The sequence below is a fragment of the Thermobia domestica genome, chromosome 12, assembly GCF_964235325.1.
Source record: "Thermobia domestica chromosome 12, izTheDome1.hap1.1, whole genome shotgun sequence".
Taxonomy (NCBI): Eukaryota; Metazoa; Arthropoda; class Insecta; order Zygentoma; family Lepismatidae; genus Thermobia; species Thermobia domestica.
In genome coordinates, this window is record NC_137465.1 from 9,602,571 (window position 1) to 9,617,375 (window position 14,805).

A 14,805-nucleotide genomic window follows, 5' to 3' on the forward strand; every position below is an offset into this window, starting at 1 on the left:
CATGTCAGACGTAGGATGCTAGAATTCAGAATATGACTATGATGTTTACTAGTGTTAATGAGCAGTAATATCCGTATATTGTAGTAGTGGGCTTTAGAAATGTGACATTATACCTCCCTCCTTTTTTTTTATTTATTTTTTGAGTTAGTAGTTATAGTTTTGTGATCAGTATCTATTGTTAGTCTATTAATGGATAAAATCCTCTTTAAAGCTATCCACTTTGTTCTTTTTTGCGTTATCCCCCAATTCTTGATTTAATCACACCAGATTATATGAAGTTGTTTCCTTGTATTAATTCATTGTTGCACGGGATCCCAGGTTTGATTCCCGTTGGGAGAGTATAAAATATTTCAACAGATTATACCTTAAAAGAGTAGGACCTCGTCTCATACAGTCTTGACATTGAAAAGAGACGCTAAACGTCAACAAGTGAGTTGCGTTTCACAGTGTGAAACTACGATAGACTTCCAAACTATGGAAATTCAATACTCAAACTTGAAGTAGTGCATCTATAACTACTCGCTGCAATAGAGAAATAAGATAAAAGATAGAACGTGCTCCTTGGACACTAAATCCATATCAGAAAGGCATTACTCGCAATCATTGTACTGTTTCTGCTCTGAAAACGAAAATTGTAGATTATTTAATTTTTTTGTTTTGTTTTTTGTAGGTTAATGGTGATATTGTTGAAAATGGTTTGGATGGTGATGTTACCTCTGACGTAGCGCAGGCTTTGGGTGAACTGCAGTTTGAAGAAGATGAAGAGGAAGGCTATTACACCAAGGTAAGTGGTGGAACTAGTAAAACTATTTAACTTGAAAAATGTGCATTTTGTTTATAAATTACGATAAAACTATTTGGTTATAAGAAAGCTGATCTGATCAGTAAATTAATTCAGTTCCATTGCGTCCATTTGATTAAATCACTTCGAGTAATAAGTTAAAGCGTTCATTTTGTATAATACGTATTTATGTATAATAAAAGGAATAGAGTTTGTAATGTACATTGTGTATTCTTATTTTATTTGTATTAGGCTACTGTTCTTCAGACATTTCTAATGAGAGTCTGTGGTGGACAAACATCGTGCTTGTGGGGTTCTCCCGTTTCCTCCCACTTTCTTCATTCCACCATTTCATTCATTTCTCATCTTCACCGTCTCCTTTAGCCTAACCGGCATAATCGTGGGACGTAAAACTCAAGAATAATTTATTATATACATCTGAAAATACTACTTTGCTCTCTTTCTTTCTTTTTTCTTTTCTTTCTTTCTTTTTTTTTTTTTTTTTTTTTTCCAACATAGTTTCCATGAACACTCAAAACATTCAAGCGCTTATCATACCTCTGTACTAGCTTAGAAATTCCATCAGCAGAAAAATCTCCCACCTGTGCCGTGAGCCAGCCTGTGATGGCATCTTTCAGCTTCTCATCACCCCATGTCACTACGTCATATACTACAGTCCTAGAAATTTGCGGAAATTCATGGGAAAGCTCCAAAGTTGTGAAACTCGATCGATTTCACAAACTTTTCCATCAATTTTCTGAACGACTTAATCAGTGATCACTGATGGCGTACCACTCCTTTCTTCGTCATGAATGTTTGTTCGTTCACTTTTAGATGAACGAAGCCACTCACGAACAACTCCTTCACTCATCACATCACACTTGGTCACACATTACAAAGTTCCCGATAAACAACTACTGCTAAATATTGTTTCTCCGTAAGAAAACGTATAACAGCTCACACCTCGTACTTGGCGGGATTTTCTATTGCAACACACATTTTGAGACGCTACAAAAGTGGAACTAGTGATCAGACAAACAATCTTTACTCTACCACGGCTGGATGCAGAATGATCTACTGTGCACGTCTATGCAAAGATAGTAGCTCTGCCTCAACTACTTCACGCACATAGGATGACCAGATTCTGACAAACAAAAAGTACTACACAAATTTAGACCTAATAATATATGATAATTTACTGCGTCAGTAATACACATGTCCTTATTTCATTGAACGTTAACCTTAAGTTTTTTTTTTTTTTTTTTTTTTTAATACTGAACAAAAGTATTCCAGGAATTCAACGTAACTCCAAATGCTTTGATGAATGACAAAATGGTTTATTTTCATGAAGGTAGGCCTATAGTGAAACTTCGTGTTGGGTTGAAGATTTTTTTTTTTAATCGATTTTTGAAGCGTGGTATTATTTTAGGAATGAGAGAATATTTAGACCGGCACGAGGGAACTTCTACTTAACTTGCTTAGCATCACTGTCATGAATTGAAGAAAAATTTTTCCTACGTTACCGATATCTCAACAAGCCCTTCTCAGTAAAAGCAATGTATTGTAAGAGAGTGGTTTGTTGATTGTTCTCCATACCTAATCTTTTGAGAAGTGTTAAAAAAAAACAGCTGTTCAACATTCAGGAAAAGTGCGCCTGTGATTCAAAATGTTGTGAATAAAGAATGAAACATTAAGATATTGCAAGTAAGTTAACTTAGGACATTTCGTAAGACATTTTAGAAAAGGGCATTTCTCGATTTTCTAGGCGTCTTCGCAACACGCAGGACAGTTCTTTGAAAAACAATACTGTACTGCGAAAATCAGTACGTATGGTCACCTTACGCACAGTGACCATTCGGAGGTTACTTTCCGAATGCGCCTCGTATTTAGTGTGGTTGAGTGAACAGCTTAAGCACCAACAGTCAGTCTAGTCAGGTGTCCAGTACTACTCTTCCTTAGGATTACGAAAGAAAGTGATCTCCATCTCTTTATGATGTGATTTACGAGCAATAAAACTTCCACACTGCACGATATATCAGGGAGGTGGCTCTTAAGACCAAAGTTTGAATACTCCCTCGTTGCTGCATGGTTTAGTGTACGTGCCTTTCGCCTAAGAGACCTGAGTTCAGTTCCCGGTAGGGGCTTATTTAGTTTGGATTTAATGTTATGCTGCAAGTCGTTGTTCCATATACTCTTGGTGTTGGGAGTATATACATCTGCAACTTTTCTTGACACTTCACACCTTATCGTATTAAACAGTGGCATTTGAACACATTTTATTGCTGTAGGAACATTGCAGTTAATTTCCAGTGGCGTGTCTATCGTAATTTATGTGGCAGTTATTCGCACTGGGTTACCTGTTTATAGGTTACTCATTTTCTCGTTATAGTCTTCGCCGTGCAGGGTGGGGATAGTTTTGTGGCAATTTTGGCTTTATACCAAACCCCTAGCTTTCTATTGATGAATACCTTGAGGCCTTTCACGCAAGTGTTTTATCTGCTGCTAATGCTTCGATTCCATTCTTAGAGAAGACTCATCGAAAACTTACTTTTCCGCGGTGATTGGAAGAAATATATCAAGTATTCTTGCTCGTTGCTTTAATCATGCTCATCCTGCTGACGGTTTGGCACAGTTTCGTCGCCTTCGTGCCAGAGCATGCTACTTGATTAAACCAGAAAAGCGACGTTGCTGCTACGACTATGTCTCCAGTTTAACTACAGGTAATTCAGTGAGTGCTGCTTGATCCAAAGTTCATCATCTTCAGGGGTATTCCACTTCCGTCAATGTTTCTGCGCTCCTTGTGCAAGACGATTTGACGACTGACGAGAATCAGATTGCCAGTGAATTGGGTCACCATTTTTCTGCAGTTTCTGGTTCGGTTAATTATTCACCATTATGACCTAAATGTAGACGCTTATATTTTATGTCACCAAATAATGACGATTATGACTTGTTTTACTGCTGCTGAACTTACTACTGCTCTCATTAGCACTAACAACACTGAACGTGGGCCAAACCACGGCCTTCTCAATTACAAGGCCATCGGGCTACATTCAGGTTCAGCCGTGACGTCACAACGAGTAGGTGCGTGCGAGGGTGAACGACACTTGTGTGGTTAGTTAAACAGTGAGCGCGTATTTTGAAAGTGTATGTGGTGGTGTTATGTGAATTTTTATTTTAAGTGTTTATTTATGTTTATTCTAAGTGTTTTAAGTGTTAATAATTCGAAGGCAAAAGTGCATTTTACTTATTGTGCCGGAATTCTAAAGGAATTAGGTCTGAAAGTTTGTTTCCAGTTGAAAACAATCTTCGACAAAAATGGCCCCATAAAATATATATATATATATATATAAACTTCATAGGTAAGGCTGTATATTTTTTTCCTCACGATAGTTCATAACAATGATTCTTAAGACATAATCTAAAGGAATTGTTCATTTATATTTATTTCTTTAGTTAGTTTTAAGTACGATATTAACGTACTTCTTTGCAGCATTATTTACATAAAAATAAGAACTTTCAGATTCTTTGTGTGCTTAAAATAGGTAGGATTTGAACAAATTGTCGTTTCAAATTCAATAATTCAGGAACTAGCCTATGTATAGTAATATCGTATAGTCTTCTCTGGAAGTAGGCAACAGTACGATATATTGCCATATTCCTCAAATTCAATGATGATGACTATATTTAAGTACCAGATCAATAATTCAGTACTCTGAATCAATATCATATGTGTTTATAGTTTAATTATCGAATTTACCTACTGTCTCAACAGTGCCTACGGTTGTGCAAAAAATTATTTTGAAAAAGGATGGTAATTCATTTTATATTCGTTTGGGCATTCACAATTGACAAACAACAACAATATTTGTTTATCATACATTAATTATAAAAAGAAGCAACAGTATCAATTATGAATAAGGAGCCTGTATCTTACGAACAAGCTTCAGTAATTTATATGGTTAAGAGGGCCAGTCAGTTGAAATGTGATTATTTAGATGCTTCATTTGTAGAAGAAATTCAAGATGCGAAATTCTGAGAGGATGGAAGAAATTTACCTCCAGTTAATAGTTTTGGTTTAAATTCCTCAACTATTAGCAAGTTATTGGAGGGAGGGGGGATAAATAAAGTGACACAATTCTCAGTAGTATCAAATTAATTACAGTAATTCATATGTAATTAACGGGTGAACTAGTAATATGGGAAGTCAGTGACGTTCGCAAAATTTCAAGAAGGAAATGATTCAAACATTTAATCTCATAATATTTCATGACGAAGTGTGATTTTTGTATGTATGTCATAATATAGTAAATATTTATTTTTCCGTATCTTACTCACAGGAGGAGTTAAAAAAAAAAAAAAAAAAAAAAAAAAAAAAAACTTGTATACTATAGTGTGGAAAGACAAACAACTAGTGTTATTACCATGATCTGATAACTTTGTTAATTCTACATTATTTAATAATTAAAAATGTTCATATATGTGAGCTTTGTCAAAGCATTCCAATGGAAAGAAGTTTTTGTTTTTCAATCCTACATACCAAATTCGATTGTGATTTGACACTGTCCGTGCTAATTGTTAAGTGTTGGTTACAGAATGTAGTTTTATTGACTTCTGCGATTTCAGTTATCTTTGCCCTAGCTGTTGGTTCAGTGCATGTGGTGTCGGGTTCAAAATCCACCTTCAGCTGTAGATCTACTGTCTTCGTCTCATATAGACTCGGTGCTGAAAAAGTACGGTTTTGTTTGATCTGGTTTCTTGTCTCTCCCAGTTACATAACCAATTACAGAGGGCTGATCTCAAAACAGATTTGAAGATCTCTCAATAATTACCATTAAGCAACAAAATTTAGACGAAACGAGAAATAAGAGAGACAAGACGAGAGTCCTACAAAAATTGAGGAAGGTTTTCTACTTTCGTGGTCCACGGAGATGTAATATAACAACATTTAAATCATATTGATTATTGAAGTATATTATGTAATCACTTACGTATCTTCAAATGTTGATGAATGCTCTTCATTGTGTTCGTACAATCACTTTAATAATTTATGAATGTTTACTATGAATTGTGTAATACTAAAACACTGAGATCTAAAGACTTGAGTGAACCAGTGTTGCCCACGAGACTTAACCAAATATTTTGTCTCGTTTCCAAGAAACTTCTGTATCGTGGATAACGTTACTTTTGAGTTTCTCCAAGTACTGAATTTCTTAGTCACCTTTCGTGTCACTTGTTAAATTCAGCTTATTTTTTAAATATAATTTCTTCCTAATCCGATTTTTTTAAGTTTCGTCTCGCAAGCGCGAGGACGCCGAAAACATTTTCTTAAATGCAAATAGCTAATAATAATAAGCAGACGTGGTGAATGTGTTTGATCACCGTACGTCCTGGGTGACTTGGAAAGCGGAGAATAATAATAATAATAATAATAATAATAATAATAATAATAATAATAGAGCAGCGTTTCCCAACCTTTTTCAACTTGTGGCACATTACAGGTGTAACTTGAATTATCGCGGCACACACAATCAGATATTATTATTACTATTATTATTATTTGTAAATATAAAATACCGGGATATTTTTTTCTGTGATTACTGATATCCTTTTCAGAGAGAAGAAAGCTCGATTCTTGGTTTCCCCCCGTAGTAAATCATTATGCGTATTTTTCATTCTAATTTAAAAATAGAAAACAATAACAATGAAATATAGGACTCAGGTTTTTAGTTCTGAGTCCAGGCTTTCACTAAGAAGGAAGATCACTAAATAACCAACGAACAAACAAATCTCTTGCACTTTTAAAACACAGATGTAGGTAATTTGTATGCATGTTTGCTTTGTCGAAGGGATTGAATGATATTTTAAAATTTCAAGTTACAAAATAGTCTGAAACAATAATTGTGATAACAATGATAAGAAATACTTTTTAAACACTAAAAATATACAGAATAGTAACAGAGTATGAAACTTAAAATTGTAGATTCACAGCAGAGGTTCATAGTAATGTGAAATACAAATATACATTTTTCCCAATGTCTTGCAATTTGATTGCAATAGAATTAATAATTTTGTTTAAATTTCCTCGCAGCACACCAGTGTGCCGCGGCGCACCGGCTGGGAAACGCTTTAATAGAGGAATAAGAATTAGTCGGAATCAAATTTGTACGCCTCTCTCGTTAAATATAAATCAGAAAAATAATTTTTGTAAAACAACTTGCTTTTGGCTCTCGTGTAGAGCTGCTCAACTCTGCCCAACACACCCCCTGGCTGTCCCTACTTTGTGTGACGTCACTCGCTACCACGAAGGCCTTCTGTTATGTCGAAGGTCGTGGCCAAACTCTATACATTATGCTATGCTTCGCAATCTTTCAGCCATTTGCAAACATCTTTTATTTAGACTTCTATAATCGTATCTGGATTGAAGGATCCTTTCGTGCCCTGTGGCATGAAGCATATATTATTCCTATTCTGAAGCCTAGAAAGTCAGTTACGTCCAACTCCCAATTATTTGCCAATTGCCATAACAAATTGCTTGTTTTAAGTTATTGGAGAAAATCATCACTACATACTTAGTGTGGTATTTAGAAACTAACTGTTTGCGCCGGAATTTCTCGTTTCGTCACACAACCACTTGTGCGACATTTAAAAAAAAAATTCTTTCGGAATAGCTGTTGCCAATGTGTTCCGTGTGTAGATTTCAGAAAAATTGGTGTTCGGATGAGTTTAATTTTGCGAATCATATATTCCCTTAATCGTGAGAGGGAAAGAAAGTAACTTCATATAATTAAGAAAATTTTCTTTACTGTGGTTAAATTCGCTTAATTAAACTTCTGTCTCATGATAAACTTTTTCTTTCACAGGACTTACCTGAATTTGCGTGCAAGTATTGTGGTATTCATGATCCAAGCTGTGTTGTAATGTGTAACGTGTGCAAGAAGTGGTTTTGCAATGGCCGTGGCAATACATCAGGTTCTCATATCATTAATCATTTAGTCAGAGCAAAGCATAAGGTAAGCACAAGTAAAAATTTAAGCATTTTGAGAAATTTTAGTGGTGACATTTTCCTATATTCAGTACGTGTGTGTACATACTGTTAGTGCAGTTAAGTTCTTCTCACTAAATTTTCTTTAATGATTCTTCATTATATTAAATATAAGGGAGAAAGTGATCTTGTTTCTAATCGAATCACGGTTTGAAACCAATTATTGAATGGAGCTATCAAGTACCTCAAATTGTGTTTTCATCGCGTTACTTTTATTAAAATTCACATTGTAAAGGAGGAGTTGGGGTAGTAATTTAGGCGAAAGATAGAATATCTCATAAGCCTGTCAGGTTAGGAAGGTGAAACTTATCATATAAACCCCTCATTACCCCTTTAAATTAATACGTATTTTTGGTTAGATACTTCTACTTAGACAAGTATATCTTGGTCCATAACTGTAGCCGAATATTGATTTATACCTCATTCGATTCGTCCAGGATCGGTGCTTACATATTCTTATTTCTATGAAGAAAAGGGATATTTTAAAAATTAGGCTAGCGACATTGTTTTGATGATGTATAAAAAAGTATTGGAAAATGTACGTGGGACTATAACTAATATATCCTGCAAAAATCTAGCTAGCACGTGCTAAGAAAAAAATTATATATATATGCAGGAATGAAATTTGATTATTTTCCATAACGAAGGCACGTTGAACTGAAAGCTCACGTGTAATTCGAGAAATTGTAGCAAGGTAATATTTTTTTATACAGCTGTGTATTCTTCTGCAAGTTGGCTTTGATGTTCCGTAACATTTATACTCATATCAGATCCCTTAGGAAAGCAGTGTTGCAAAAGTTTCGGTACATTGTTCCTTGGTGGAGAGATAAGGTTATAGTAAAAACGGAAACCTTTTTTTTTTCCCTTCCTATGTGTCGTTACGGGTACAGCTGACGCAAAGCGCCGCACATCTAAATGGAAAAGACTTGCTGCTTTCTGAATGATTATCTTAAACGTAGAACTCTAGGTACACTATGAGGTTACGCGTAGCACTGCACACCAAGAGAGTTAAAAATGTCCCCCACATAAATCATTATTTTCTGTTCAAGAAATGTAATACTCTTCCCTGTTTTGTACTAACTATAAGCCAAAACAACTGAAAGCACAAACTAGAGAAGAATACTAATTTTCTGAGACAGAAAATGATTTATCTGTTGGGCATTTTTTTTTTTAACCCTTCCTTGGTGTGTAGTGTTACGCCTAACCGCTTAAAGTACGTAGGGTTAAGGAGGGGGAAGAAAAGGGTTCATGTAATTTCCATAGTTCTATTCTCTCCATGTGAAAGGACATTTGAGCTAGCAATCAATGAGAAATATAGATTAAAAATATTGACATATTCCATATTGGAATATGGCTGTGGCTTGATTAAGTAACTTTCAATTTTATATATATATAATACACGACTGGACCACGTGTGGAAACTTTCAATTTGCTAAAATTTCATCAAATAATAAATTCTTATTTCTTGCAGGAGGTAACGTTGCATAAGGATGGCCCTTTAGGAGAAACAATGTTAGAATGCTATTCGTGTGGAGTGAGAAATGTGTTTGTGCTGGGATTTATTCCTGCGAAAGCGGATTCTGTGGTAGTGCTACTGTGTCGACAGCCATGTGCAGCTCAAAACTCATTGAAAGATATGAATTGGTAAGTTTACTTTTTCACCTTCTAGCGTACTATTTGTCTTAAAACAGGTGAGGTGCATGTGACATTTGACCAAGTAAGAATTAACAAAAGAAAGCAACGTTGCGCAACGAATGGATCAAGATGAATGGAACCTACTATTGAAGTAGAATCCTAATTGGGTTTGAAACTGAGACTTGTAGTGGCCTACATTTGCTTGCAACCTTAGCATAGAAGAGAGAAAGCTGTGATAGCTTTGGCACTATGATAGTACCAAAACGTAACTATATTTATTTTACATGTAATATTATAGCGTTAATATAGCATTCAGATCAGTTTTACAATTAAGATTTAGTGAAAATAAAAATTTACAAACTTGCATTTAAGTTAACCAGATCTTCTACTACAGGGGGAGCTCATATTCGAAGTCCACATCTCACATAGCCTTGCTGCTGAAAGGGACGCTAAAATCAAAATCGTCCCTGACCATGTGAGTTGGTGGTGGACAGCATCATGTCTAGAAGTTTTCTCGGAGTTCTTCCATTTCCTCTCACATTCTTATTTCATAATTATACATTTCCACTAAGCCCTACCTGTTAGTCTAGTGGCTAGCGCATGTGCCTTCGGTATATATGGTCCCGGGTTCGATTCCCGGTAGAAGAGCACAAAAATTTAATTTCACATTCATTACTGATCTGTCTCTAGCCTACAGGGAATAAACGGGGCATGTTCAACTATAAATTCGACTTCATTTTAAATCTCTTACATTGTATTCCAAAGCACATTTGGTCTCCTAGCTGTTGTTAGGTTTAAAAAAAAATGCCTTGCAAAAACACTGGTATATTCCCCAGTTTGCAAATTTAAATTATCTTTTCTTCTTGGTGAGCCGCGTCGAGAAGAAAGGTTTGAATTTTATGGTCTAGATAATGTCCTTATGCTGTTATCTGCGCCTTTTATCGTCATTCACAAGGGAAGTTCGGGAGAAAACATTCACCTGCAGAGAAACTAAGCATGCCATTTAAAAGACCAATTCATGCTGATTACAACAAGCTAGTAAAATTCCTGTACGGTTGAGAACTTTTCGAGAGATTCAACCTTAAATACACAATTTACACACGATTTGTACAGCCATTTGATGTGTTTGGATTCCGACCAATCAAAGATTATGGTAGATTTGTACATAGTATGAAATTTCTTCATCCGGACGTTATGATATACCAACGAAACAATCAAATAAAGTTCGTGTCCATGCTAACGAATCAATTCCGGTTACCGTTATACATTGGATTGTTTCAATTTGCGTTCCACAAGGCAAGTTACCGAACAAATTATGTATCTTTTGAATCATCTGTCGAATTTCCTTTTCGCATTGGTTATGCGAACTGTTCACTTGACGGATGCAACACAGTTGCACATATGAAATGTTCCTGGTGCAAGGAAGTATTTTTCCTGCGTTATTTCTTCGTAGAACAGAACAACAACAGTGATCAATTTTCATCGCTATTGTGAACAGTATAATGACGAATTTCAAATAACAAACGCGTTAGTTATTGCAAAACATTTTTTTTTCTGTTATCTCCGATAGATTTCAATTCGTATGTTAATATTCGTTGCTAATAATGTACTTAACACGTTTAAATGCGCATATACTATTTTTTGATATAAACTTCCAAGTTTAATCTCTTGAACAGTTCCCAACCGTACAGGAATTTTATTAGCTTGTTGTAATCAACATAAATTGGTCTTTCAAATAGTATACTTAGGTTTTTGCAGGCGAGTTCTTTCTCACGAACTTCCCTTATCAGCCGAAGAATCGTGGTATACTTTGAAATATAATGAAGAAACTGTCGATTAATTTTAATGTAAAGTTCGTAATATTTTATTGTGAGATTTTTCATGATTATATACTTGTTTATTTCTAGGGATCAAGAGCAATGGAAACCATTAATTGCAGATCGCTGTTTCTTAGCATGGTTAGTGAAAGTCCCATCGGAACAAGAGCAACTACGAGCTCGTCAAATTTCTGCTCAGCAGATTAATAAACTTGAAGAATTATGGAAGGATAATGTTGATGCAACCTTCCAAGACCTTGAGAAGCCTGGCGTCGACGAGGAACCACAACAAGTTTTATTGAGGTAAAATTATTATTATTTGTTTTATATATATATATATATATATCCCACATTAAAGAGGAGGGCAGAATGCAGCTGTAGCTGTTCTACTCAAAATATCTTAGTGATCTGTTTGTGTGTGGTGGAACGAAAGAAAGAATCAGTGAAGGAGGTTGTTTTTTATTTCTTCAAATGGGAGAGAAAAACGGAAAGAAAAGATTCGCTTAAATAATTTAAATCCGTAAAAAAGAAAGTAACAAAATTATTAATTATCCTTTCCTAGAGTTGATCCACTCTGTACCACAGCTCGGCAGTCCAACACAATCCTCCCTCAGGTCTTCCCTAAATCCACCAAGCAGTAAAGGAAGGATCTCTCTTTTTTCTTTCTTTCTTGGTTGCTTTCTTCTTTTTCTTGCTTTCTTTCTTTCTTTTTTTCTTGTATTTTCTTTCCTTTTCTTTCTTGCCTGCTTACTTACTTTCTTTCGTTCTTGCTTTCTTTCTTTCTGATTTTTCGCTTCTTTCTCACACCATACACATAGTAGATACAAGTAAAACAGCTTTCCATGGAACTTGAGTGGGTACAAGGGGAACGAGCGACCCTGGAAAGCAAAAGCAAAAATTTCACAAATTAAACTAGAAAGGAAGTTATGCATTCAGAATGCAGTTGTTTGTTTGCGATCAAGGGTACAAATTTGGGCAACATGTACGGGGTTCCCAGCAACCTGGAAAGCCTGGAAATTCAGGTACTCGTAAAAAGACAGGGAAAAGTTAGGGAATTTTAATAAAAGCTGAAAAAATCCAGAATAGTCAGGGAATTGTGAGTACGGATTTTTATATCTGAAAACCAGTTTTAAATCTTTACTTTGTTTTGCAAAACTTCTTTACCTACACACACATGCACTATATATATATATGTATGTACGTGTATATGCATGGTAAATGAGGAACCAGCTGGACGGCAAAGATATGGTTGTTTTTCATACTATATTTAGACGTGGAAATTTGTAAATTGTGACCTGGAAAACCTGAAAAAGTTAAGAAATTCGTGCTTGCTAAATAACTGGGAACCCTGCATCTAGTTTGTCATGATAAAATCAACCAATAATGTCAAAAGCATTACTACTGCTGTTAATTCAGCAGCAGGGATGAAAGTCGTGCTGTTTCATGTGTAAAATTTGTGGCCAGTGTGAACTAATTTCACACAGTTCAGGGAATTCTGCAGACACCGAAACAAATAGTAGTCTGATAATGTTAGGTTCAGGCTATACGGGGGACGCATTGTAACCTCTCTGCCAAGTTCACTCAGTTTTTGATTGGTCGCTAAAGATGTATGGCGTCTTCTTGCGTGATACACAACACCCTTTCTACTTTTCAGCTCCGGCCGTTTCTTTTGAGTTGCAATAGTACCGATCCGAGTCTATCGTTCTGCACGGCGGCAATTTTTTGTGTTGTACGATGCCTTTTCAATCGCACCAGACACACAGCATAAGCTTCATATTTTCCTGGACATTAGTGTTGGCTTTGCTACAGACTGGATCATCATCTCGCTTCGTTCACGTTTTTTCCACATCGTAGGTTATGCACATTTCTCATTCGTGATCAACAGTAGAGATTCGCAGATGGGAATACGATCGTGTAAATGTTTTTGTCATATTATGTGGTAGTCAGTCGTCGAGCTTGTTTTTATATCTAGTTTTCTCCAAATGGTTAAACACTTTTTAATGCTGCGTGTTAGGTCATTGACGATGTCATACGGCCTACCTGCCAGTCTTGCTTTACTTTTGCCAGTGTTATCTTTTTTTTTTTTTTTTTTTTTTTTTTTTTTTTTTTTTTTTTGATTGGTCACTTACTGCGACGAGCATCTTGAACATAGAAATCTCCAGAATGAGAGCGACTGAATCACCTTTTGGCTGTTGCTTTTGATTTCGTACCTTGTCCGTAAATAGTACAAATTTCTTCACGGGCCTGCGCAGCATTTGTACCTTTATTGGAATAAACTTTAAAATGTAACGTAGTTTTGCTGAAAGTTCTCTCATCATTCAAGCACTTTTTGCACGTCTAGTAGCTTAAACTGTCAGCTGGCAGTAACATTATGCTCGACCCACTGCAACTCATATACCTTGTGGTTTGGGACAGTAACGTTATCTGACGTCATCGTCGCACTAATATGCGCAAAATGCTCAATACCTTTTAGACGATCTGATATACGAGGGAGAGTCAAAAAGTTCCCGGTATATTGTTGTAGCTCTTTATTACCACAATATAAGTATACATTTACATTCAGAGTAGGTTTCTTCCGAACACACATACTTACTCTACCGCTCCGGCCATTGCTGGAAACATCGACAAAACCACTCTTTTGGTATCTTCTAAAGTTCAGTAGTTTTGGTTTTGATTGCTTCTACGGTGCCGAAACTGATACAGGTGGTGCTTTCCTTAAGCATAGTCATCTTAAACTGTTTGTAAGGCTATCAAAGGAGGTCTTTAAAGCAAATTTTCTAAATTTGCACATGAACTTGATGTTTGCGCGTTTGCTTGAACTGGGACATTGCGCCAAATGATCATTACACACTTTTCCGTTCAGATACACTACTCGTACATTGTTTGTTGTAACTTGTTCGCACTTTCGAAATTTATAATTAGGCAACGTAGGAAAGTACTGTACAAGATTCATTGTAATTGTATCACAAATGCCAAAACTACAATAACATTCCGGGAACTTCTTGAGTGCTCCTCGTATATAGACCATTCAGGCATGTAGAGGAATTAGTGTGATATGAAAGCAATTATCTTCTACGATGAGAGAGAACCAAGCGAATGTGAAAAAATGTCCAGATTGGACTGGGACTCGAATCCGGAATCTTCAGCGTACCGTGCCAATCCCTTAACCGCTACAGTATCCACTCTACTCTGTAAACATCTATACATTACCACGTTCTTGAAGTCAACGTTCTTCCACTCAGCGTTACCTATATGAATTCGCATCTATAGAGGAATTGGTATGTCAAAACTCGATGATTAATATAAAAAGAAATCGGTATACTTCTTATATTTTGAACATATAAAACCTTGGCCTACACATCTAAACTGTTATCTAGAAACTCATTCCAATTTGCGCTCATAAGATGGAGAAATTTTTTTAAATTTAATGATTAGTATATAATCTGTGCATCATATCTTTTCGAAGAAACCGGTTTTGTGTAAGTTGTGAAAAGTGATCAACTGTTTAATTATATGATTTTATTATT

The 14,805-nt window shown here is 35.7% G+C and overlaps 1 protein-coding gene across 1 annotated transcript in view; it reads left to right on the forward strand.

The window, feature by feature from the left end:
• The window catches only part of Upf1 (Upf1 RNA helicase), a 100,084-nt gene that overhangs the window by 22,542 nt on the left and 62,737 nt on the right, over positions 1 to 14,805 (forward strand). Inside the window, exons 2-5 of the mRNA XM_081733429.1 lie at positions 671 to 784; positions 7,645 to 7,794; positions 9,298 to 9,470; positions 11,369 to 11,581. Coding sequence (XP_081589555.1) covers positions 671 to 784; positions 7,645 to 7,794; positions 9,298 to 9,470; positions 11,369 to 11,581 — 650 coding nt within the window. The remainder of the gene's footprint in view (positions 1 to 670; positions 785 to 7,644; positions 7,795 to 9,297; positions 9,471 to 11,368; positions 11,582 to 14,805) is intronic.